We start from the raw sequence: 27,346 nt of genomic DNA, 5'->3' as shown, positions 1-27,346 counted from the left end.
TAAGTATGAATGCATCTTCAAAAAAAAAAAAAAGTCCAAAAGCACTACATGCTCTATTATCAGCTGTAATAAGGGCCACGTCAATAACAGTTGGCTGCTGACAGGGTTTGATCCACCTACATCTGAACATGGCCAATGACAATGAGGCATTACAGCCAATTTATTTTGACCTTTCCATCATCGTGCTCCAAGGGTATATTACATTTGTTAGGATGCCATTTAGCACTTGCCTCTTGCAAAGTGCATTACTTGTTGGCTTTATTCCACAACAGTCTACTATTTGAGAGATCAGGGCCTTCTGGGTGCCGCTACCAATCAGGCCTCTCAAAAGCAGGAATTTGTACCAGTTAACTTTTCACTCAGTCTTAGTCTTCAGCTCAGACTCATTTTCACATCTCAAAGAGAGCCATCTCATACAGGGAGCTGCTCCCACACCTCCCCTCTCCACTCAGACACTTTCTGTGAACATTTCAGAGTTGGTGTAGTGTGTGTGCACGCATGCTCATGCAAGGGTGCCACTGGGGGGCTTGATCACCATAGCACAAAAAGTTACATTTAACAGAAGGCCTGGAACCCCCCCCCCTTTCACAAAAATGGCAAGGACCCATGGCAGTTATATAGGGGCCTATTCTCATTAGTCAAACAGGAACACACAGCCCTCCATATGAGTAACATCAGCATCAATGTTAGACATAAATGAAAATTCCTTTCCTACACATATGAAATACATTACCGTTACTCCTTATAGTGTGGATCTTGTTTTTATTCCAACAAAAAAAAAAATAAATGCACAGGAGTGTAAGCAATATCCCCACCAAAATAACAGAGAAACCATTTTCCATATCAAGGCAGAGACTTCAATGTATCCAAAGTCAAAACAATGCACATCACAAAATTACAATTATGACAGCAAAGCAATGTTACTAACCTGTTATCATTTTTGATTCACATATTTCAGAATGAAATATTTGTTTTGATTGGTTACACACAACATTCCACCAATTAAGCAAACCGGTGACACAAAAATGTCTGACTAAAAATGTTCAAGATTGGCACCAATGACAAAACACTGGCTTTGTATAAACTTTTTTTATTTACTCTAAACACTTACATGAACAAAACACCATATAAACAGGAGTCTGATGCAGAAATAAGCTAATCTGCCTTTGATTCACTGTGGCTATTTTTTCCTCGTTTTTAGCTAAACATACTTAATGGCCAAGGCAGCAATATGCTATCATATATTACAACATGCCAAGTACAATGCCTGCATCAGAGATGGAAAGTAATCTAGAGACACTAGTGTAATCATAGAAAGTATAAAAGTTTTATAATTTTACAGCAGTTGAAATACTGACATTAAAGAAATAGCAAGGTTTACATCATTAAAACCATGGAAAATACAAAGACTGGAGGAATAGACCCTGTGAGAAAGTAAAGAAAGCCAAAAAAAAAATGCAACAAAGAGAAAAGGAATAAGTGAAAGACAAGTCAACCCATGGTGTGTTTGTGTAACAAAATATTTTTCAGTTGACATAGAATTGGACAATTTGCTTTATTTGGATTAGTCCTGCCCTGTGCCATGTCACTTGCGCCTAGAGAACTAAAAAAAAAAAAAAAAAAAAAAAAAAAAAAAAAAAAAAAGAATAAAAGCAAGCAACCCACCCACCCTTCCAATCCCCATATACAAACTGCAATTCACCAGACCTCAGCTGGGTTCTGAGCTCCTGCATCAGTATCAAGTCAGCTCAAGTGGGGAAACGCTGTGGCTACACTCCTGGCCTTGTGTCATTGCAGCCAATGAGAAGGTCGAGGGGAAACATAGGTGTAGGACAGGTGTCAAGACAGTAAATGGCACAAAATATATATGTAATATATATTTGGCTTTAAATAAGTCTGCAGTAAGTCTAATTGTGAGGAGCATATTTTTTGCGGAGAGAAACAAAATTGAGAAAAGAATCCTTGTCAAACCAATGCCTTCCATTAAGCAGATAAGTCTTGGTGCTTATGACGGTGAGAATTTTTTGGCCTGTGCTCGAACCCTTTTTTCATATTCTACTCTGTTTTGGCTGAAAAAAGAAAGAAATGGATTTAAATGTGATTTTTCCAAAACTGAGAACATACAATAAACAAATTCATTATGCAGCAATTTTAATGTTGCTCTACTGCCACCTACTGTGAAAGAAAGTGAAAACTAGAAGTCAGCTACATCTAAATCAGCTGCAAGCCTTATGCTGCTGATGTAAAACTTCACACCTATGACATGGACTGCCTTGTTTCAAACTTTGAAAATGACTTGATTCATTTCCTGCCTGCCTGTTATCAAGGCTTGTGTAGTCTGAAACTAACACCTAAGGAGACTCACCAGTAAATTGTATATGCCTCTGCTTGGGCAGGATCCTGGATATTTGGTTCGTTCAGAAGTTCTTGGATTCCTAACAGGATCTGTGGAGAAAGTGAAGAGGAGGACCAACACAATTATGTGCTGTACTGCTCAGCACAAGACTCACGGGTGCCATCCACTATGCTATGTGTGGCTGCAGTGCCCTTTCCAGTCATTTTCAGTGTCATCCTTGATAGAAGAGCACTGCCCAAACTTGATGAAACTGCACTTAATTGTGTGGATGCCCTCTGTTCACTTATCTTAATGGAGCCAAGAAAAGAACGTAGGAAATGAGTTACTGCATTTGTGAAATAATGATGTCAGTTGCAAAACTCAGACTTTGCCACACTGCCACACAGTGGATTTTCTAGGGTCCGGAGTAGGTTGGTGGTTAAGGTGCTTGCATTGAATGTGATCTGATCAGCTGATCATGGTAGAGGGGTAACAGTCGAACTGTTTGTTTTTGGAGTCAAAATTTAGTGACTTCACACACAGAAAAAGGGCTCTTAAGAGGCTCAGTCAGCTAAGGTGCTTGTTCTGAGTATATGCTGAGCCCTGCTGCTTTACCTGCCAACAAATGACAATGCCCACAGCAGCCCACAAATTAGCTTCATTCTGTATGACAGGGGTGGGCTTACTTGCCAGGGTTCCACCACTATAGGGCACCCTATGACCCGTGTAGAAGCTGCTCATATTATGTCCAAGATCTTCAATGTGTATTGAAGAATTGCATTTGCTACTCCCTGAGCAAGTGCAGAAGTTGTTGCAGTAAGCCAAGCCTTTAGTACAAGTGGCAATTACAAATGCTGGGGAACAAAACCGGGCAAACAAAAGTCCAACTGCCCTTAGGGATTATCCACATGATAAAACTACTAAAATAAGCAACACTGGGTATCATTGCACATTTGGACATGCGGTGCATGCAATTTAAGTGTATTCAAAGAAGAAAAAAAAAAAAAAAAAATCCAACTCACATTTCAGATGACAATGAATGTTGTCCTAACACAAAAGGACAGCTGTACTAATGCAGAATGTCAGCTTGGCATTTGCTCTTAATGACAATGTTTCCTTTACACTGACTGTGCATGAAGGCAAGAAACTGATGATGCCTTTAGCATATCACCTTCTCTGTGAGTGAGTAGAAATTAGAATGCTGGGCTAACTGAACACCTCCTGTTTCTATCACGTATGAGACACTTTACACACCAAGTGCCCCCAATAGAAGCAAAGCCATTAGCAATGACCACATACATCCAAAATGCTTTCTCTTCAAAGAAAGCATCTTCATTGCTACAGGTTTCCAACAGGAACTCAATTGCTCACCTTTTGTTGCTCAGCTTTAACACTGAAGTTGCATTTTAGGTATTGGCCTGTAAGCCTCAAGTATTTTGCTTAAACTCTATAAAACACCCTGTGCTTTTTCCACTTCGTCCTTGGATAATTTCCTAGACAGACAGTAACCACATTACTTTAAGGTGTCTGTTGTGCATTTACTAGTCTGTTGCTACTAGCCTCAAACATGAATCAGCAGTATACTAAACTATACCAACAACCGTTTTTGTAATCTACTTCTGCGGAAACTGGCAATAGCAGCCGTCACTCATCTGTAAATCTGACTATTAAAAATATTGAAAAACCTGCACCGATCAGAGAGAGCACTGGTCAGGTAAGCATTTCCGTTCACAGCTCTAGGGGCATAGGAATGTTTGTCATGATCCCTCACATTGGGATATTTCTCCACCTGACATCTAGTTTTGGTATTGACTTTCTCTGACAAGTTTGCAGGACTTCACACACTGTGTTTTGGACCCACACAGTGACTGGAGATATACAAAATGTGTGCAACAGTATTGTGTGAAACACTGCTGAAAAAGAAAAAGGGACTGCCATTCAACATATGGCAATTAATTCCCATAAAGACATTTGGTGGCCCAATGAACTAACTCTAGATCATGGCAAGTTGTATGCGAAGCAGACAGTATCCAGCCATTGGCATTTGGAGCAACACAGGGAGGGATCTACATATCATGATCACCTCCTGCTTACCTGCTTGATTGTGATGGCTGGCCTCCAATCTTTGTCTTCCTCTAGAATTGACAGACAGACTGTGCCAGATGGATATACGTTAGGATGGAATAACGGAGGCTCAAATTTACCTGGGAGAGAGAAAAGACAATCACTCAAGGTTCATAACAAATGAACCATATGACTGAAGAGCAGATTTTACAAGGAGAACTGGAGGAGGCAAAATTGCCTTACACTTTGGAGGGGAAGAAGGATAGTCATCCTTGAACAGCATTCGCAGTTTAAACAAGCCTCCCTCCCAGGGTGTCTAGACAGGAGAGGGAGAGTAGCAAGAGCTCAGCACCACATTCAAAATGCACACATAAGATGTACAGCAGCACATGGAGGTTTAATTCATCATACACACATCTTTCATAATCCACCATGCGTGCACTTCAAACCAAGGAGCAGATACATTTTCCAAGCTGAAAACTTGAGTGCTAGACTCTTACCCCTTTCTTTCCAGGAATGGCACACTCCCAGTTCATCAGGTTCATTGTTCCATCAGGATTTTTTGTTGGCACTGCCACAAAGCCCTGAAAAGTGGAGGATTTTAATGTACAACCCTGTTATCAAACTCCTGTTGAAAGAAAGTCACAAATTTCATTCAATTGCAGCAAGATTTTTTTTGTCCTTGTTTGGCCCACGAGTGTCACATAATCTGATAAACCCATAAAGGGACAGCATGACACACAGTACAGATGTGAAACTGGTCTGTGGAACCAAAAGGCCGACAAATATGTAATAAGGTAGTTACCGTTTCTGGAAAGTATATTACTTACAAATGGGTGGTCTTTTCGCCAGGCCTTTCGTTCCTGCGCAAGTCGGCTTAAAGCTATACCAGACATGACTTGTTCCCTGGAAGATGAATGAATACAGTAAACATTAAGCCCACATGAACTCTCAAGATACAAACATTCAAAATCTTAAAACCTCTTGGATCCAAATCAAAGGGCTCTTTTTTTTTTTTTTTTTTTTTAAAGTTAAAACTGGTTACTTCCCCTTACCTTCATGAGACAAGTTATCCATGATAAAATCTCATTTGTTTTAAAGAAAACATGACTATTTGAAATGCTTTTGAGGATGTGCAACTAACTTCACGCTTCAGAAGCCACTGCTCCATCTCTCTGAATTGAGTCTGCATTACTGATTCATTAAGAACTAAGAATTTAGATCAAGGTCTAAGAACCACTTGTTTTACTTAAATGCAGAGGTGTAGCATAGTGGCAAGGAGCAGGGCTTGTAACCGAAAGGTTGCGGTTTTGATTTCCTGCCAGGCTATTGCTGTTGTACCCTTGGTCAAGGTACTTAACCCACAATTGCCTCAGTAAATATCCAGCAGTATAAATGGATAAAACTGAAACCTGTGCAAGTGACTCTGGATAAGAGCATCTGCTTAATGACAATAACGCAATTTAAAATTTGTGCCATATTTTTTTCCAAACCTTTTCTTTGGGTTGGCTAAAGATTCCTATGCTGTCCATTTTTGTGCTTTAAAGCTTTTTAAAAAAAAAAAAAAAAAAAAAAAAAAGCAGCTCACTTCTAGCACATTAATAAAAACAATACAAACCAAAAATAGCATATGTACCTAGTGGTAAGCATACAAGGTTCACATTTTAATTTTCAATGCAAAGAGTTTACACACAGAGGCTGCAAAAGCAGCATTACATGTACCTAGCTTCAAATAATTCCCAGCTAATGATAGCTAACCACAAGGCAATATGCCAATAGTTAAACCCTGATTACCTCAGATTTTAGAAAGATTTGTATTATTCAATCTGAGTCATTTATCAGGAAAAAGTCAATGCCCATTTTAGGACTTTCTCCTGCACCTCTTTACTTTTGACAGGACAATTTTTTTGTTAGTGTAAAAAACATCCAAGTCCTTCAGAAAGCTGTCAGTCTCCTAACCACCATTCAAGGGCTCCTGCTTAAATGGACCATGAGCCACATCAAACACATAATACTGCAAAATCAAGCCTGAAGCCTGAAGTATACATTTCATCATGGTGTGATCAGTGACCCTGAGCTGCATGAGGCACGAAGATAAACAACGATGCCCTTAGGTTAAAGAGCACCCAATGCCTTTGAAGAGGGGAAGCATCTAAACCCACTTCCTGGCAATGCCCAAGAACGGTGGTGCCTTGGAGAGAAAACTGCTACTGAACTTAAAGTTGTACCCGTCTAACAAGTAGTTCCCATTGACCAATCTGCAGGACAAACTCCTCCACTGTCAGAGGCAGGAACATATGCTGTCACTGATTAGTCAACTTAGAACTTACTCTTACAGTTTATACGTCAAACACCCGCATTATTAACTACCTTAAATCTGTTAAACAAGTGTCTCTCCACAAACTGGCAACCTCCACAAGTCAGTGTATACAAGTGGCAGTTGATCCGTTTTAAACACATCCAATTTCACTATAGACAAACCTCACTTAAATGTAGTTACTGGATCTCCCTACTTTACTAACATCCTGCCAATTCTTAGTAGTGGGTGTTTGACAGTAAACTGCATTTCTGTACTGTGAGGTCAACATAAGTGTGTTTTATGGTTTTTGGCTCCAGGTATAACAGCACAGTCGGCCTGATCTCCCATTTTTCCCCATTCTCCAGGAAACTTTGGTCATTGTGTTAGCTGGACTAGTTCTACTGTTACCAAAAAAACTGAAATTTGTTAATAGTTTCTCGACGTTTTGATAAATTTAGGCAAGAACGACTTCTGCACCATCACTGGGAAACTAGTGGCAAAGAATTGTAAGTCAGCCGCACAATGATACAAATCCGGGTGGGACACAAACAACCCGCGTGCAAGAGGCATTGGTGAATATAGACACCCCACGCTTTACACTTTTTTCTATGTAATGTTAGCTAAGACGACAATCATCATCAAGAAGGCTGCCACCAATTTCAACGTAACGAACACAGGTAGACTATCTTGTTAGTACAACTGACGTTTCAACTGCGGTGCCATATCCTTGGTAACTACCAAACGTTCAATCGGATGTCCAATTGGTGACAATACAAAATAAATGTGGACAACAAATAAGTGAACACAAACATGAGTTGGGGGAAACATTCCGGCCGTTAAAGAAAGGGAAAATATCGCTTGAGTATCTTCCCAGGACCTTGGCTTGTAATTTCTCACCCCGTTTCAGCAGCGGTGTCTAGCTGGCTCTCTGAACTGTTTAACCCAAGTTAACCACGTACCTCAATTTCTGTTCCGCCGATTAAAGCAGTTGCGTTTATTACACATATTTTGAAACAAACCACCTAGGTAACAGAATACAGTTAAAACTACCGGATCTCAGGCTTAAACTCAGCCTTAACAGCACACTGCTTGCAGCCTTGCGCCAGTTTCACTCTAGCGCAGACTAAATTTTTTTAGCCGTGCCGACGCTAAGCTCCATGTGAAATCTCATTCCTCGTCGACCTAATACACAATATGTTCCCCGATCGACTTTTACCATTTAGGAAACTTTTCGTGTCGTAACATCAAACGAACCCTGTGGCAATATGTTCTCCCAAATACCCGCGCAGGACAAAGGACTAGCTAGGCTCTTTTGCCCAAAGCAGGCTTACATTCATTCACACAGCAACCAAACAAAAACAGCGCAAGCTCATACAAGCTACATACTTAAGGGACCTTACTGTAGTTAAAATGGTCGGGTTGTTAACAATGCTTACCTTGTGTATTAACAAATACACAAATTCTAATAATTTTCTTAGCCGCTTGGCTTTAAATGCCAATCTTAATAAACTCGGGACAAAACCCTGCGAAGTTTCCCTCCTGAAATGCACCGATTCTCACCCAGGCTAAATAGGACCTACTGTTAACTCCCAGACCGCCTGAAAACAATTACCAATAATTAAAACGTTAATGGCCTTAAATGAGTGTGACATTTTCCCGTGTAGAGTCAGCAGAACACGATTAACATTTGATAGCACATACGTAAATATAATTTGTAAATACAAGCAAGAGGAACTGTGCTGGGGAATAGAAAACAACGACAAACTATGCACATCTTAAATTTGGAAATTGGATTACATTTGCACAAAATATCTTCGACGAAGTTAAAAAAAAGCTTGGTGAGCTTATTTTTAACGATTTATAGTATTAAATTTGTCCTTGCAGGCATTTCTTTAGACAACTATGCATTTAAAGGGACCGCGTTATATCCGTAAGGGAGCATCTATAAAAAGTGCTTCAGACGCAGCTTGAACTGTCTTACTTGGGCACGTTTTTGCAGTTTCTTAATTTTGCGAAAAATTTGAATGTTCTGCAGGAAAATGAATGAAAATTACCCCCTACAATGAGAAGCGCTTCCACTTTTGGGAAAAAAAAAAAAAAAAATATATATATATATATATATATATATATATATATATATATATATATATATATATATATATATATAGCTAGAAACAGCTAGAGATTAATCTTCATTTTTTATTAGCATTTTAAACATTGTTCTTGATGTCAGTATGTTCGTTGTTGCTGTTTTAGTGGTTTTCCATATTTATTCAATTCGTGCTTATTTATTTATTTATTTATTTATTTATTTATTCATAGCCCTCCGTCAAGCAACACATCCACTAAAGCTAGAATATACACAATTAGCATTTAAGTAGGACATTGCAAAAAAGTTATAGATATATGGGCGCAAAACATACCATCAAATTTTAACTCTATAGCAATTGATTTGCTTCTAAAAGGGATACCGTGTCACCAGCTATAGTGAATATCTTTATAGATGATCCCTAGATGGGAGCGCACTCGCGGTCCTTCAAACGTTTTCCGTGTTTTTTTTTTTTTTTTTTTTTTGTAACTAAGGCGTGGCTAAACATGGAAATGTATAATTCCGTGTCAGTCTGACAAAGCTTTTTAATATGTATCACTGTGAGCAAGGTTCCATTGAAAACTTGAGTGTCTCATGTCCTGTCTGGGATCTTGACAAACTGAGTATCGCTAAGTATTGTATAGCCTAGACTCTACATTTGAATCTCTGAAGGACAATTCGAGACATTGGGAATATTAGCTAGCATGCACACTCGATCGTAGTGTCGCACTTAAAGTTATTAAATATATCCGAAAACAAATCAGTTAAACACTGGTAGTAAAAAGAAACTGGGTTCATAGGGTAAGTATTTTTTGGCGGGTCAAAACAAACGACGCCATTCCCGAGCCCAAACTGTTCAATGTGCGCATGCGGTGAGGTGTCATATGTCGACAGCCCCCGGGATTTTCCAACAGGTTTGATAGCTGTCAGCCAGGCAATTTTTTCGTGAATAGGAACAGTACAAAATTATGCCACATTACATAATTAAATAAGAAAGTAATTTACTCACACAAAAAATACTGCAGTGAAGACTAACCAGTTATTTGAATGCGGTAACATTTATTTATTTATTTAATAATTTTATTATTTGAACATATCCTTTCATCCGTAAGTGTAGATGTTTTTAGGTTTTTTTAGTCAAACATTCGAACCCCGTGAGTCGTCCGAACCTAAAAACAAAGGACATGAATCTTGTCAGGGAGATCATTTCCACGAGAAATTGGCAACCGATAGGTTGGTTTACATATGTAAGGCACTAGGGGGAGCCATCATGCAACTTATTTGGGTGACCTTCCATTTCGCAACGTGAAGAGTGGGTAAAGGAGAGTGATTAAGTGTTTGGGGTAAAAAGGACCTAGCTGGGTTCTTGCATGCGTAGTATTCGTGAAATCCTTCCTATTTAAAAGGCTCTCTAGTATAATTATTTCAAGGGTTTTCCCCTTCACATCTCCAAAAAATGACTTGCATGTGAACAAAGGTAAGTGAGGAAAGCTGTGGCAACGTTTAATTCTTTACTATGCTTAAAGTGTTTTGTACACGTACAGTTTATCCAGTATTACATGGACTGCTGTGACATTAATCTGCTGTCTAGTGAACTCCCTTTATACACCCACCAAAGAAAGGATTCCGTGATTTTGTTATAACGGAGGCCTGAGGAAACTTTACTAAAGGAGAGGCTATGGAACGTCTTGAAAAGGATCCTGCTGAGGGGTTTTAAAAGAAGACAAATTACATTCACCATGTAAGTTAAAGACCATTTATTTATTAGATTCACACTTTGCTCAGTATCACTGTCTTATGTTCTCCCAGTCATTTTATGCTATGTATATTTTATATATATGTATATGAAACAATGTAACACAAATAAAACAAACTTTGAAATGATATTAGAATCATAACAGCAGTGACAAACTGGTGCAAAAAAAACCATTTCAATCTGCTAGGCCTTGTTCTTAAAAAAGGAAAAACATGTTTTGCAGATCTGAGGATGAATGGAAATTCTGTCACAACTGGATTATACATATGTATATATAACCAGCAAAATATTTTTGCTACATTAGAGGCAGAGTAAAGATTCATACACATAGGAATAGAAACAAAACCAAGTCAAACCAGGGGGGGTATTGACATGAAGTGAAATGGGGCGGCAAAGTGAGATGACGTACAGTAGTGTTGGGGAGGAGCGGTGGGAGGCACAGCAGCACCGCACATGCTATGGCTCATGCAGCGCCTCAGTGTCAAGGAAACAGGCCAAACCACTGCAACAACACACACAGAGAGAACCAACACTGCTGAGCATCTCTTCACTTGTGTGAAGACTGGGTGTGGTCACTGTTGCTTGCACAGGCGCCCCTTCAAGGGCAACTGTGATTCCCGTACACGACAGATCCCTACAGGTCTGTGTCCACTCTAAGCTCGGCTTCTGTACTGGGGGGTATGGGGTCAAAACATTTTCCCCCGATTTTAAAACCATTTAACAGAAAACTTCTGAGAAATATATAAAGATATGCTAACATCAATGAAAAGCACAGTCCATCATTTACATCTGTGGACTCGACTGGGGAGAAACTGTGTCCCTCCAGTGAAACGTAGAATACATCTGTCACTATATTAAGGTAAGGAAAGGTGTGCAAGATTACTGGAAGGCTTCAAAACACTATAGCAAATGTAAACATTGCCTAGCTCCGGCAATAAAGTCTGTTCCATTGTTACAGAACCTCTGTACAGATTGTATAGCTTGCACTCCACAATTAAAAGCCCTTGTGTGTGTATTAGTAAAAAAGAAAAGCATGCACCCATTAGACATACACTCCCTCTTCTGTATTTACCTATATCTAAAACCACATGGGTGTGTGTATCTGTGTATGAATTTTTTTTTTTTTTTTTTTTTTTTTTTTACTCTTAACTGACCACAAGAATTCAATGTTTAAGCTGCACTTTAGACATTGGATTTGGTCATTAGGAAATGGCATCACCTCAAATCCAAACATATAAATTGCGAGCACGCACACACACACACACACACACACACACACACACACACACACACACACACACACACACACACACACACATCACAGGTTAGGCCTGAGCAAATGATAAAAAATGTATTACTAAAATATCTGAGCTCAGTGCTTTAACTTGCATGTTTGCAAACTGTGCTGCAGTCTTGAGCCAAGCTTTATAGTGTGTTTTTTTGTCTACATACAGAGCAATATTGAGAAGCTTTACTTTACACTGCAATGTTCTGATGGGTGTATATAAAATATCTACGCAGACAAACACACCCTCATTCAGAGCGTGTGCAATCATGCAAGACACAAAGGGATTCATCTTTCAATAAAAATGAAAAAATAAAAACATTTTACAGCAGAACCAGCCTAACAGTCGATGTCTGTGCCAAGATAAAATCGTGTCACTGGAAAGCATAACCTTTCCAATTAAATGTTTAATAAAACAAAAAATCACCATCATAGGCATATGAAGTCTGCCGTGATTTGTAAATCTCAATATACAGAGACTTATGTACAAACAAACCATGACTAAAACGTGTAGAAGGTCAATATATATCAGTGTCTAAGACACTCGCATTTCAATAGCTCCAGTACAACTTAATGTTTTAAGTTTATGCCACAGTATACAAAACGTGCAGTTCCAAAGTTCAAATCAAACCCATTTTTTGTTCTTTGCAATTTAACATCATAAACATAGATAGGATAGGAAAAATCTTCAAAGCATCCCTTCACCATTTCCCAAACCCCACCACTGTACAAAAAAAATCCTCTTTCCAAAACTAAAGACTATACCAAGAAAAAGAAGATGGGCACCCCCTCTTCTTTCAAGAAGAATGTGTGAGAATTAACATTTCTAAACAAAACTTGTAATTTATTTTTAGTGGATATTTTAAAACCCAAAGCACCATCCCCAACCCATTTTATCGTAACCCTCAAACTATACATCTACACAAGTCCCTTTTTCTTTAGAGTCTCAACACTCAGTCCTCTATTTGATTGAAACCTGTGAGACCTCCTTCTCTTGAAATCATTTGGGTTTTGGAGGTGTAGGCCTGGCAGACGCAATCATATACACCTTTAAAAAATCCCTTACAAGACCTTAGAGTAGGAAGGTTAATGCACCTAAAAAAAAAAAAACAAGAAGTGAACAATGGGAGACCCTGAGTAAGTCATTGGCCATGTATTTCTGTAAGACCGTCTTTGCTCAGCTTACTACAAATGACATGCATATTTCCTGCATTTGAGTTTGAAAAGAAAAAAAATCTTCTTTCCATTTGCTTAAAAAAAGATCAGTCCAGTTTTACTGTACAGGCACAAAAAGTCACTAAGTGGACTTGTTATACACAATAAAAATGAGGGAAAAAGAGGATGTAGGCCCCAAAGTAACTTCTCTTCCATCTTGCAAAATGCTCCCCGTCATCTGTGATATGTTTGTGTCTTTATACCTGGAGCTCATAGCAGAACAAAATTCTTAGGGTTTAATACTGTCTCTTCACATTCGGGATCCGCGTTCTTGAAGAATCTGAAAAATAAAGTCAATGAAAATTCAGTCTTACATTTTAAACATTACTAAGGAGGCCAACATTAAAATGTCAACATTACTCATTTCATGCTCAAGCGAGTTCAGGGAAGGGATCTACAGCAATGCACATTAATAGCTATGTATTCTGGCTGGATGATGATCCTTTGAAAATCAAGAGGGGACGTAATACTGTGTAAATGCTTTGTAGTTTTGTTTCTGGGTGTTTCCAGCCTGCTCACCATGTGGGAGAGGTGGCTGTAGGTTTAGGTAGGGTTACAGTACTTGAAAGAGGACTGATAAAAAGCTCAAACCTCTCACGAGACAGCAGTCTGTTTAGCTTTATGGTCACCTCATTGCCAGGCAGTTTTGGCTTATACAAAAATACAGCCACGAGCCTTTTTTTATTTGAAAGGAGGTCAGGAAACAAGTTATCTCATGATGATACCCACTGCACGGAGCACATAAGCATAATCACAAGTCATGGCGCTGTGTAATAGTTATAGTGTTCCCAAAATAACTCCATACTCTCATCCCGCAGCGTAAGGGTAAATCAGATGAAACATCAGACATTATCTGATCACAAAAAAGACAATTCACCTGTAAAAAAACACAAAAGAGACAATGCTTTAATGTACAGTATCCCAGCTGAAAAAACTAAGAATCCCTTGTGTAAGGAGTGATTTGGTGCAGTATATTTCTCCTCCTCTGCAGAGCTGATAAAGAAGAGGCGTTTACGGCCTAATCAATCAGAGGGAGAGAAGAGGTGGATCCAGGAGTTTGATGGGAGGGGAGACTCTGATGGCAAAGGAACGCAGAAGCTGCTGACAGGAGGTCATTAAATATTGACGTCTTGTTCCATCATTATCTTGGCATTAAACCAAACCCAAAAGGTGTATTTGCTGGGGGAGATGGCTCCGGATCGATAAATGACAGTGAGCTTTCCAAACAACCTTTTTCCTTTCTTTCTTCTTCCCCCACTTTGAGTCTGCCTGACATTCGTGATCAAAGGCTTGCAGGCTCGCTCTGTGGTGAAAAGGTCAGAGTGGAGCCCAGACTGTTGGCTTATGTTATGAGAAGACTGTTACCCCAACTCCTTTCTGAGCTGCTGCATTGCAACCTTTCCCAGGGATGGTTTTTACTGCCATTGTTTTTGTGCTGTTTTTTAATGTTCATGAATTTATTGTTTGTAGGAATGCGGTGTAAAAATCATAAATACTGAATCCTGCAGTTCCCATTTCATGACATGTCACAGGCATGTCCAGATTTGAAATAACTCACATGAATGCATGCACGCTCACACACGGAAAAATGAGTGACTAGAGTTTCATTTGTACACTTACGAGAAACAGAAAAAGCAGGTTCTCAAGAAGAAACCAGAAGCAAAATGAACTCTAACAGCAAGAATCTAAACCTTGGGGAGACCATTTTATGCAGGCCAACAACAACTGGAAATCTAGCAACAGAAATCAATTTCCTTCCAAGTGTTTTGGATTATTTTTGAGTATTATCTTGAATAAACAAATCTGATCTTTCAAACAGTTCAAATCCAAATTTGACACAACTTAGATGTTTTTGTATAAGTATATTTTTAACTACAAATTTCTAGCACAGAATAGTCCAAATAATTTACAGCTAATAAATGACTTTATGGCTAGGTCTATTCAGTGTGGACAAAGTTCTATAGTTGATATAAAATATGAGAAAAAGATGTGCATGTTCCCATGTTTTCAAGACACGTGCTTTCTTTAAACTGCACCCCCTAAATTGGGATGGTCACATCAGCAAAGCAGGCCACACTTTCACTGCAACATTGTGATTGATTGAATGACTTGCAACTGCCCAGCTGAGGGTGCAGATTTGTCTGCTTTTTGCAAGTCTGTGGTGTTCTTTTTGTCCTTATTGGCTGGTTAAACAGCAAATAATCTTCCTTTAATGAGAGATACATTGTTTACGCTGTTAGCTATGCCTCTTGAGCTACGTCTCTAATGATCATGTGATTAAGACCCACAGAAGAATTAAAACAAGAAAACCTGCAGCTGACCTTGAAGGCCCATCCTAGACCAAGTCACTTTCCCTGCCTTTCCACCTCATGAGTGGAATTCACCACATTACAAACACCACTACAATGGCCCTGAGTGCCATTGATGATGTTGTCAGAGGAAGAAGAGGAATTGTTATCTGCTTCAGTTCCCCCTTCCCTATGGTCAAGGGGATGTGCAGCACAAGTTCTGCATCAAATGGAATGTATGCATGAGTTCAAGTAAGGGGGGATGTTTCCTTCTCTAGTCTAAGGGTGTCTTGTTCTGATCCCACAGGGCCGCTGTCCAGAAGCTTGGAACTTAACTGTCTGATTCCATTAATTACTGCCCTCATCAAATCACTTGAACTACTACTCATGGTTCCAAGAAAGACAGTGCTTTATACAGAGCAAGAAACCCAGCTTGACAGAGGCTCTATAGAAACAGGACTGGTAACTCCTGCAAGGCACTAGCCAGGTTGGTAAGCATACGCTGACTAAGGGAATGGCTGGGGACTCGGCAGAGTCTAGGGAAGGCAGCTAAGTGCTCACCAATGGCTTTTAACTGCTCAAACCTAATCAGAGTCATTCATTTCGTAATCCGTCTCTTCGTCCTCGCTCTGAACAGCATGCAGACAGCAAAGAAAAAGAAGAGAAGAAAGAAGACAACACAAGTTTAAAAAAAACTAAAGAATGAGGTCTAAACGTCACGGATGAAAAATCAGGAGGGAAAAAAAACATGGGTGCGTTCACTCGGCAGAATGTGTTTAGCTGAAGGCACAGGTCACTCACGTCTGGAACCTCTGTGGAGGTGGCAATGCATGTTCCACAATTTCAGAGGACGGTGGTAGAACCACACAGTGAAGCAGCTTCAGAGTTAATTTATGATATACATCCATGTTCTAGACTTTAATACCTTTTTAAATAACTTTTTAATTCTGTGCCTTATTGTAATAACTGATAAAAATATCTAAATAGTACCAAGTTCAAAGTGACCCAAATTTTCTGTGGGTTCTCTCCACATTGCTGCTGAATTCCTATCCTTCACCAGTGCCCATGCAAAATTAAACATGCCGTTCATCAGAGGCAAGCTGTTTTCAAACCATCATTGTTCTGCCTACTGAGCACACCCTAGACAGAGCACAGTGAGTGAAAACCTGCAGATAGCGTATGAATACTTTCTAACAGGCAGCTGCCCACTGCACCAGTCTTCCAGTGGCTCCAGATTTAGTGACACCACTCTCTAACAAAGTCTCATAAATGCCCTTGTCATTGACCTCCAGGTTTTCATGGCTTGGATTTAGATGTGTTTTGTTGAGAGGTCAAACTACCATAACGAGACATCACGTAAAATCCTAAAACTAGAAAAAAGCACAGCAACTAACTGGAATCTAAATAAAGGTTTGGGGATTACTGACAAGGACATGTACAATTACTGGAAATGCCCTTTCAAGTAATATTTATGTACACACATTTCTATATATGAGACACAGACATAAGAAAGAGAGGGACCAAGAGGGGAAAAAAAAGAAAAATAATAGCCACGAACCTGAACAAAAATCAAGTACGGCCTATGAAACAAAAAAAGTCAAAGCAGATATAAACAAACAGCATGGCTTCCTGTATGGATTCCTAAAGTGTCTAGCATAAAAACAAAAGCAATCTTCTGTCCAAATTTGCTCTACCATCTGTCGTGTGGAGATGCACAGGGCTACTCCTGCCATGTTCCCTCGACCCACTACCCGGTGGCATTAGTGTGTCACACGCAATGACATTCTCACTGCATGGTAGCAGCCAGGTGCTCAAAGCACCACTGACTACATTCAACAAATTCAAATTTCCTCATGGAATCGATCAAACCTGGATCAGATTTCACAACTTGGAAATGCAAGAAATCTCAGTGAGGTAGCACTGGGGAGGAGAAAGGAGAGCCCTAATAAAGATGATGATGACTCATTTTTGACTGCCCATCTTGCACATAACCTAATCATGGACCAATCATGGGCTGAGAGAAGGTAGAGGGAACGCAAGTCTCTCCTAAACCTGCACCATGAGTAAATGTTCTAGAGATAACCACGAGCAGAGAGGAGTGTCCTGTGGTAAATTTCAAGGAGAACTAACATGAAGATTTCTCCTACTCTCTACTTCAGAGGTATTGGTGCTACGCCATTGCTGGGACACCACCAACTGCAAAAACAGGCCGGGGTACAAGGCTCACCTTGGCCTTCTCGCTTGGCTCGCTGCTCGTGCCGTATGATTGGTTGTGCAGCTCCTTGGAGACGACGCACAAGAACTCCGCCTGGTCTTCATTCCCATAGTTATAGGAGGAGCCAATGCTGACCAGCTGGATAGAAGGGAGAGAGAGAAAAGAATGATGGAAAAAGTTAAGTCACTTTTTGGGGTTCAGATTTTCCAGACAACACAGATTAACAGGACACAGAATCAAGCAAGAAAGAAAGAAAAACAAAAAATACACTGGAAAAAGAGAATTTCCATCAAGATGAAACAAATTACAAGAACCAAAGTAAGGACAACATGAATGACTCACACTTTAAATCTGAGGGACTGTTAAGGAAAACCCTTAAAGGTGTGAAACCACAACTCAGTGTTATGATTATTATTATTTATTATTATTTTTTTTTTTTACAATTACCCAAATGGGACCATTTTCTTTTGCGAGACCTGCCGCTAAAATGGCTGTGGTGGGGAGTTGTACGGCGGAACCTCTGTGGGCAGGCGTGCAGGGATGAGAACAGTGTGTGGTGATTGTGCAGTCTGCATGCCGAGGCATGCCTGGCCTCAGCAGAGACTGCAGTAGGAGCTCTGTTGCTGGGAGAGGCCTCTAATGGGAAGCTCTTCTCAGAGCAGGCTTTCTTGGCATGGGGCGATCTGCAGGACCCTCCCACTGCACTGTTGACAAGGCACACTCAGCATTTGGACAATTCTACTGGTAGAGGCCTTTTCACTTCCAAGATTTCAATAATGCGCTACTATGCTATCAACAAGAATTCTACTAAACCACAAACCGTATAAAATAAATGAACGTGCAATGTTTTTTTTATTCTAAATTGAGCCATCCTTGACGCTGCATTGCTAAATGACATACTTTCTACTCTAAAGGCAAAAATGTTTTTTTTTTTTTTTTAATTTATTACTGTTGTTAAAACCTTAGACCGTTAGTCCTGTTTTATTCAACTGCAACCACAGCAGTTTTTCCTCCCACTCCATGAATTATCGAGCAGGCTTGAGATCTGTCCGTTCATTATTTATTAGAAAGCACTCTGATAATGAGCAGGCTATATATGATTTACGATAAATGATGCACAAGCCTCCAAGGGCTTAACTTACCTCAAATCAACACCTTAGACTATAATGCTACTTACACAAACATAAAGAATATTCAAAGGTTTGGCAAATGAATGAATTAATTTAGACCTGAAGGAAACGGCAGAATATCGGCAGAATCCCCTCACTTGTTGTACTGTGGACTTCAGAAAAGTGTCAGGTGACCCCCGTTGAGCCAACTGTAAAATTTCTGGCCTGATTATCTATCTGGTGCTTTCACTGGGAGTGAGACTGTGGATGAAGAGCTTACCTCATAAAGGTGACAACTTAATAACAAATACCACATGAATCTTTGGATTCATGTTGTTGTAATCACTGTAAATTTCAACCAGTAGAATAATTACACAAAAAACAAACCCTGCATTCACATTTCTGTGATAACCACGCTGACCTCTGCACTTTAATGTGTAAATTGCCTGTACTGGGAGGATCCTACCTGGGTCCGTACCTCCAAAAAATTCTACCTATCCATGTATTTGCAGGGTTGGAGTTTAGAGTGAAAGCCATGGTTCCTCCTTGTTGGCTGTCCATATGTTCATGTTTAAACAAGTGAAAAAATTCAGAAAAAAAAAGTTTTTCACAGCACAACAGTCAGCATCTAAGAAACACAATGTAGCAGCTAATTGAATTTGTTTCCCAGTACCCAATGCAACTCTGGCAATTCCCACACCAATATGAGGCAGCAATGCTCCACGTTCAAGTCACTTTCTGTAGCATACTGGCAGTTTACTGATGACACACAGTGGGCTACAAATATGACATAATTTCCTTAAATGGTAACTACTGCCTGGTGTCCTGCGTCCCAGGCCCTATGGTGGAAACACATGCAAGCACCCACCCTGGAACCGCCCAGGGACGTGACTCTCCCGCTAGTGGAATAGGGGTCCAACAGTGCTGGACGCTGCTATAAGGTAAGGCGGGGTGAGAGAGCCAGCACCGCAGTGCCGGGGGGTCTTGTCAAGTGAGTAGGATTAACTGTATCAGCAATGTGAGAGCATCAGCACACTCCCTCCTCCAGCGGTCAGGGCTGGCAGCCAAAGGTGTGGTCGCTGAGAACAGCAAAGAGGCTTACACAGGCACTGCGTCACCGGGCCTGGGCCGAAGAGCTGCGCCGTCATGACCGAGGTAGAACAACAACACGGAGAGGTAACAGGATTTAGAGGGATCTTCGTGAGCACTAGAGGCGGTGACTGATGGAGAGAGACGTTTACAGAGAAGGCTGACTGGACAGCTCAGGGTCAGAGCCTACATGTGCACATGTCAAATGCTTCTCCAAGATTATGCAGCTTAAAAGGAAACTGTGGACCTGTCCAATGGCCTTCTTAAAACTGTACATGTGCATGTGCATGCAATTTAACACAAACAGGCACCTACAGACAACAGGGAACATTGTTTTTGGTGTTTAAATTCAGAAAAGGGCTGCCTGAGTGTGTGCGTGGCTCATTACCTTGTTTTACACTATAATCTTCCCATTAGGAAGTGTTTAAACAGCAGAGGGCAGGTCATGCCCATCTGACCCTGTAAGAGGATTAGTGAGAGCCCCCCTCGGAGGGAGAGCAGTGATCTCACACCAGGCTCTAAAGGGACCTGTGATGCACAGGTAATTAGACTGGCCTGCTATTTCTGATACAGAAGCATCCGCTTCCTTTCTCTGCGAATGGTGTCACAAGACGGTGCTGCCTAAAACACACAAGACTTTCGTCCAAAACCACACAAACCTCCAAGAGGTTTCGCTTGGTAACTGGAACAGCAACAGCTTTTCTCAGTTTCTTTGTGCCTTCATTACCAGACCAACATTTTCATCTCCTTTTTTTTTTTTTTTTTTTTTTTTTAGAAAGTCTGTCATAAAAGGACACTGTTGGGCAACCAGATTACCTTTTATCCAGCTTTCCAAGATGCAACATGGGAATTAATTGCAAATCCATTTAACCTGACAAATAACCAATGTAGTTAGAATTATTCATCTGTGAAGTGGACTGAAAAGAGTGCAATGTATTTTTTCATCAAATGCAATTTGTAGTAATTTTCCTGACATCAAAACATAAATGCCCAAAGTTCAAAACCTCGGCCACGCTGAAAACAGTCCATCAGGGACAATGGCATCACGCATCTCTGCCCGTACACCCTGAATGACCACTAGTGCGGCTGCTCAAAAGGGAAGAGAAATAAACGACTCCCAGCGCCACTTTCCTTCCTTCCACAGCCACCTAGCCTTTGCAGTTTCGCTGAAGCGCAGCAGCCTACTGGCTGCACAGAGCCTGCAGACTCCCCTGTCTGCACTCCGGCGTTTCAGTGAGGGAGCCGTGTGAAATGCCAGGGCTGCCCTGCTGAGTAAACACCACTCTGAGAAGAAAAAACGCCTCCTCTCCTCAGAAAGTGGACCATTGGCAACACACACGCGCGCTTAGACAGGAGACACACATTGCCACCTTTTGTCTCCAGAGTCACAGCAGGGCTCTGGCCTGGCTGGACGGGAACACTGCTTTGCATCAGCTCCTGGCTACAGAAACTCCAGTCTGACTCCAGCACTGCGCTGAAACAGGCGTGGTTTTGTGCTGTGCAGCCTAACATGTGTTTTGGATCACGTCAGTGGACCCCCGGTGCATTTGATCTCCTGCTGTGGTTTCTTTCATGCAGTTTCCACGAACAATGGTTTCAAAATATACATTGTCCCTCTGGTATTTTCGCCTCATAGTAAAAGTCAATATTATTCTGACCTCCAGACCGATACAATTAAAAAGCAATAATACAGTCCATAATGTCCATTCTACAATGGGATAAAAGAATTATTGCCAAGACTGCACATCTAAACTCCAGCAGAACTAAAATAAGCACTGAAATTAAATGACACAATCAATCCACAAATAACTGCCACAGTTATAAATGCATCATGGCTGCTTAAAATATCATTTAAAGACGGGTGGATCCACATAACAACAACACGCCTGAGAGAAGACATAAGAAACCTAAGCTTCAGAAGAGCTGGTGATGTGCAGATGGTTTGAGTTAATCGGGCAGGTTCAGTTCAGTCTTTAGAGACCCTCCCTGTTTACACTACACAATGAGAACCACTCTTCAACTTCAACAGTCACTTCAACAGAACTTTTCAACAGGCAGTCATACAAGCTGAAGAACAACGGAATCTTTCAGAGTAAATCTAAAACCGAGAAAACTCAAACTAAACTAAAAAAGTACAAGCCAAGACAATATAAGAAATCAGGAATAGTCAATAAGAGGCCAGCGCGCCACTTCTGGTCAGACATGACATCCAACTCATCCTGCAACCCATAAAAATATACATACACATACATATACATATACATATACATATACATACAAACATACATATTATATATGCATGTATGTGTGTTACTTATGTTTACTACAATGTACAAGTTCGTAAATACAGAAAATATTTTCTAGTGTATTAAATCTGTATCACAAAAAGGAAATCTGTACTTACAAGGAAACACTCTCACATTTTTTTTATAATGACCTCTATGTTATATCTTATTGAGTATCCCTACCCAGAAGAACTCTTTCTCCAGCTGTCAGTAATAGCAAAGCTCAATTTAATGTCAAGTGTCCAGACTGTGGCTCAACTCAACAGAGCCTTTAACATCTATCAATTTAAAGTTTTTCCCACGAACATCTGGCTAAATTCTTTCATTTAGTTGGAGCTGCATAGTTCAAATGGTTAAGAACCCGGTTCACGCGACTTCTACAACACTGGGAACTATTCAGCGATATGAGGATGGGGAGAGAACGAAAAGAACACACACTCTTTGTGTTGCCACTCCACAATGTCGACATGCCTCAGTCATAAGATTAAAATGTGTAGAGCACAAAGTTGTTGGCGTCCCACACCGCAAGCCTCAAAGGTCAGAGTAGGGCCTCCCTGAATCATCTAAAACTGCATTTTCAAATGGAAACAGCATCAGTGCTTGTTTACCTTCAACCTCCCCCTTACTCTGGCCACAGATTAACCATCTGTGTTTGTGAGGAGAATATGCCAGTCGCCTTTGATAGGGCAGTTCATAATCTAGTACTTCAACTGACACTAAATCACAAAATGGCTTCCGAGGAGACAGACAACAACAACGAAGACAACAACAAAAATAACATCACAGAGATACAATTCTACTGATATTTTAGGAGGGACTATGACAAAACCAGAAAAGAATAATGAGGATACTTGAGTTTATGTATGTCTCTCTCCTCTGATGGATGAGGCAGAAAAAAAATCAAATAAAGGAAAAAAAAAAAGGGAAAATCAAATCAAAGCGGGCACTCCCTGTGTGTCGGGAGCTGGGTGCACGAAGGCCTGGTGGAGTGATGGCAAAAGCAGAGGGGGGCGGGGAGGCCATGCAGTGACACGCCCGAGAGGGGACTGGGAGAGAATGCTGGGACACACCTCGCCGCTGCGGTTGGGGAAACCGGTCTCCTCTCCCTTCACCTCCCTGGACACAATCAGCAGAAACTCTGACTGGTGGTCCCGCCCGTAACCTATACTGACAAGCTGCAACAACCAATCAGAGCACAGAGGGGGATCATTCTGCAGGTACACTAACAGGCACAGCAGTCATTTTCCCTCAGATGACAACCCGCCCACGTTTGTATATGATGCCTGTAAAAAATTACGTTTAGAGGTAGATGTACAGCTTCTGCAGGTGATGAGCTGTACATGTCATATACAAAACATGCACAGCATGGGGGACAGTAGCTTAGTACGGCAGGTCATACCAAAGCATTTAAGCAACACACAACACCTTCCAGCAAATATTAGGTGATGAAGAAATTAAACTGCATCAACAGTGTGAAATAAAAGCTGACTGAAACAAGGAGGGAGATGCTTTGGAGGGAGAGGCGGGGGGGGGGGGGGGGGGGGGGTGGTGTGCTGTACAGTGATGCATGTACATGGTTTCTGCATGTTATAAAAGCTCTATACGAATGCATTTCAATATCCATTGGAGGAGAAATGAATACAAGTCTACCAACTGACATGAAATGTGTAAAGAGGCCTGCACAGTAGTCACATTAGTGTTTTCAACAGTGGATATGGGAGTGAAGTCATTAGGTGAACAACACAAAGGGAAAAACCAAAGTGTTGACACACACACACACACAACACAACCATGCGGTTCTAACTCAAGCAAGGACCCACTACGATAACAAAAACAAAGAGGTGACTTCCACTTATGCCTGACCCACAAGGAAACAAGCGCTTTACAAGCAAGACTCGACTACAAAAGAGAAAAAGTGTGAGCTGCGATGCATGTTGGCCATGTATTCCTCAGGCAGAGCTGTTTCGATGAACCCGTCCCAAAAATCAGCTTTATGTGAGCTTTTACTGCTGACATGAAAGCCTCTCTCCCTTCTCGTACAGTTTTCACTCAAATTTGACTTGCAAAAAAAATTAAGACATTTCTGGGATTCCAACAGTTCATTTACAGCAATAACCACCTTCAAATGTACAACTAAGCAAGCACTGTACAGTCCAAGATAACAGAGGAGTGATAAAGGGCTTTTCGTATACAGACTGCTAAATTAATTGATTTAAGTTCACTTTCAATTGAATTACTGGGTGAAAAAATAAAACTTCAGTCCTGTGTGTATTCAGACAGCAGAGGAACTGGGCTGCCTTGGAAGAAGTGTCCCTTGGAAGGGTTTGTTTCAGTTCACTCAATACATTTTGTGATTCAAGTTCCTTCTGCTTTTATTCGGTTGCTTTGGTATATACCAAAGACTTTTTGATACTGAATACTATTGCAATGCATCCATACGGCAAAACAGAAAAGCTGATTCCATCTGTGTGAAACCAATGTGTCAATAAAAAAATTCAACTGCAGTAAAATTGCTATCAAACTAAATCCAATAGGCGGAACTCAAATGTGGTTTCCATTATAATTAAAGCAGCAGTCTCTGAAATGATCACTTAATTATATAGCAAAGTTTATGCTCAGTTTGAGTGTAAATCAAGTTATTTTGCCTGATGTCTACTTGGAATGACATGGAACCTTGGTAAATGTGTTATTATGCTGGAAATGTAAGATGCTGTAAAACTTTCAATTTTGATTCTGCTCCCTGTAATCACATTACCAAAGCCAGTAAATTGAATAATCATATTTCCAAATTCCAATTCCTACTCCAAACAGTGACAAAAGAAATGAGGAGAGTAACTACAGCTGTATCCAAAAACATGCAAACATTAGAATCTATCATTCACATAAGATACTGGATATGCAGGATGGATTTAAATATATGGATTTAAACAAATATATGCAACAAATGTTATAATTAACTTCATTGTCTCATTTTATTGCATTACATTGATTATGCTTTCATACATTACTATAGGTTATATAATCATCCATTTAATTGTTTTTCATGATTTATGCAGTCAAACCGTGTGACACAATCGAAAACCACACATTGTACATCAGTATATCAGTATGATATATAGGCTGTGCTTGGAAAAGACAGGTCTTGGGCTATTTGAAGCGCAGCTAGTTAAGTCTAAGTCCAGTCCACCCTCTCTAACACAAAGCAGTTTGTGTGCCCTTGTGATAATACTACAAACAGTGCTCATGGCACCATGGAGGTTGTCTAGGGATGTGTTCAGAATTAGATAAATTTAAAGATTCTACAAAACAGAGTTCATTTTGAGACTTACACTCATAAGATCTGGACTTTTAAAAACAAAACTTAAAATAAGACAGCTAAAATGAGTGAGAATGCTCCTTTCAAACTATAATATAAAGAATACAAAAAGGGCCAAAACATTAATCATAATTAAAGTCAAGTAATCATTAATCACAATGTTTGTATAAGGTTTTAAAACCCATTATACAGTATAAACCTTATTTTTTCATTCCAGGGTACACATTTGAATATCACATAAAAATGAGCAAAAAGGCATTTGAATTCTGTGGTTGGAAAGTATATGGACATGAACATGGACATGAGTATCTTGCTTACGAGTGGTGACCTGCATTCTCTAAGACCAGAACACTTGCGAAAAAAAGAGTCTGTGGGGGTCTGCAGTGAATGCAGTTTCTGCAGCCTGAAGGCCCAAGACCTCCTTCAATGGATGGCAGCAGCATGCTCCTTGTGCAAGAAAGAAACCCCTTGACAAAAAACAGACTAAACAACTTCCACAGATGAGGTCATAGTGCCCTGTGGTTCTTTGGGACTAATTCTTTCAAATAGACGGGAATTGTAAGACATACCTTCAGGGAGCGAAGAGCAGAAACCAACTAAATATCCTTTCTCTGCTCTTTTAAAAAATTCTCAGAAAAAATTGAGGATGCTCTTAAAGGGCTGAAAAAAATATTTAGGTGATTCCCTGGGGTTGTTCAAGCGAAATTTAAGATGACAGTATGTGGGCGTGGCTATGGTGAAGAATCAATGTAGAAAATGAAGTACAGGATTCATGAGCAAAGTCTAATAAAATTTCCAATTCATGCTATGCACTATATGGCTCTACTCAAGCAAAATAAGAGTGCTGTGCATCCAAAATCATTCATCCGTTGTTAAAAGCAAAAGTGCGCCCACTGGCAATCCATGTATCTTTAACGCGGAAACCAAGTGGTTGATTAAAGAATGTAAAAGTCTTGGGATGCGTGTAGTCTTGGTCACGTTTTTACTGTGCAAAAATTCTATATAGTGGACTCACAGGACAGAAAGGAGATGGGGACACATGAGGCAGAATGTTATCAACTTGATATCTGAATGCAGTATATTATTTGTGATGCCTTGTTAAGTCTGATGAAGATGAGTTTCAGAAGACAATTGTTCAAAAAGAGAGAGGTGACAGTTGTTATTTTCATTGTTTTCCGTCGCAGGCGCGTTACCTGCTCAAATTTCCAGCCGTCGGACATGGTGGAGACCATCTGTGTGAGCTCCTCTTCCTGGCACTGCAGGACTCTGTAGACGTGCTTTACAGGCACCTGGTGGGCAGAGGACACGCATGTCACTGTGGAACAAGCTAACCACAAGCTAAGGGCCCTCCATAACCAGCCTGATGCAAAAGTGGTTAAGACCCTACAGTTAAATGAAGGCGTCTTATCTGTTCTTCTACTGGACCCTGTGTGTGTGCCTGCTTGTGCACCTCACACTCATCAGACATCATCATATCAGATGACTCTCCAGTACAGAGTCTGAAAGCCTGTGATGGCCTGACAGATGAAGGAGAAGTGGACTGAGTTGGGTCACACACAGACATGCACGCACGCACAGAGAGAACGAGAGAGAGAGAGAGAGAGAGAGAGAGAGAGAGAGAGAGAGAGAGAGAGAGAGAGAGAGACAGACAGAAAGGAAGCACATGCTGCCCAAGCCCTTGTGATCATTGCTGGCGTTTCTGCAGCCAGTCGGAGTGAACCGATCATGCTCGCAGGAAGCTGACCCCATGTGCCCGGGCCCGCCGGGGATAACACAGCCCTGGACTTGGGCCAAGGCATTTAACAAGGCCTGGAAATCCCAGCGGCATTTCCACTGAGCTGATGGCTGAAGTCACCGCGGGATTACCCTTAAAAACAACCGTAATCCAGGGGGAATGCCAGATGCACTTCACCTTGGTTAGTTAGTGAAACTCATCATGGCGGCGTGTGCCTAGCGTAGCTACTTTGTTTTCTTTGCGCCCCCCACCCCCCCCCCCCCCCC

At 40.7% G+C, this 27,346-nt stretch overlaps 2 protein-coding genes across 3 annotated transcripts in view; both read right to left on the bottom strand.

Annotated features, from left to right (window-relative positions):
• Window positions 1-1,625: 1,625 nt before the first annotated feature.
• ube2ib (ubiquitin-conjugating enzyme E2Ib) lies at window positions 1,626-8,263 on the bottom strand. Its single transcript, XM_036534972.1, has 7 exons — window positions 8,135-8,263; window positions 5,230-5,305; window positions 4,900-4,983; window positions 4,643-4,715; window positions 4,430-4,539; window positions 2,366-2,445; window positions 1,626-2,069 (listed from the first exon to the last, which is right to left on the bottom strand). The coding sequence occupies exons 2-7, from the start codon at window positions 5,293-5,295 to the stop codon at window positions 2,006-2,008; spliced, it is 477 nt and encodes a 158-aa protein (XP_036390865.1). The 5' UTR covers window positions 5,296-5,305; window positions 8,135-8,263; the 3' UTR covers window positions 1,626-2,005.
• A 3,574-nt stretch (window positions 8,264-11,837) lies between these two features.
• The window catches only part of kctd5b (potassium channel tetramerization domain containing 5b), a 35,654-nt gene continuing 20,145 nt past the window's right edge, over window positions 11,838-27,346 (bottom strand). Inside the window, exons 4-7 of one of the 2 annotated variants that reach the window (XM_036527977.1) lie at window positions 26,539-26,634; window positions 23,100-23,204; window positions 17,559-17,684; window positions 11,838-13,323 (exon numbers count right to left, since the gene is read on the bottom strand). In XM_036527977.1, the coding sequence (XP_036383870.1) occupies window positions 13,294-13,323; window positions 17,559-17,684; window positions 23,100-23,204; window positions 26,539-26,634 (357 nt within the window). In that variant the 3' untranslated portion in view covers window positions 11,838-13,293. The remainder of the gene's footprint in view (window positions 13,324-17,558; window positions 17,685-23,099; window positions 23,205-26,538; window positions 26,635-27,346) is intronic. The other variant, XM_036527986.1, reaches the window with a different exon arrangement.

The sequence above is a fragment of the Megalops cyprinoides genome, chromosome 1 (genome assembly GCF_013368585.1).
Source record: "Megalops cyprinoides isolate fMegCyp1 chromosome 1, fMegCyp1.pri, whole genome shotgun sequence".
NCBI lineage: Eukaryota > Metazoa > Chordata > Actinopteri > Elopiformes > Megalopidae > Megalops > Megalops cyprinoides.
This window is presented reverse-complemented; position numbering and strand designations above follow the sequence as displayed.

Coding starts and splice junctions, on each gene's coding strand:
- ube2ib (XM_036534972.1), bottom strand. CDS start 5,295: ATGTCTGGTATAGCTTTAAGCCGACTTGCGCAGGAACGAAAGGCCTGG. Junction 4,716..4,899: donor CCATTCCTGGAAAGAAAGGG/GTAAGAGTCTAG, acceptor TCTCCTGTCTAG/ACACCCTGGGAGGGAGGCTT. Junction 2,446..4,429: donor CAGCCATCACAATCAAGCAG/GTAAGCAGGAGG, acceptor CTTTCTCCACAG/ATCCTGTTAGGAATCCAAGA.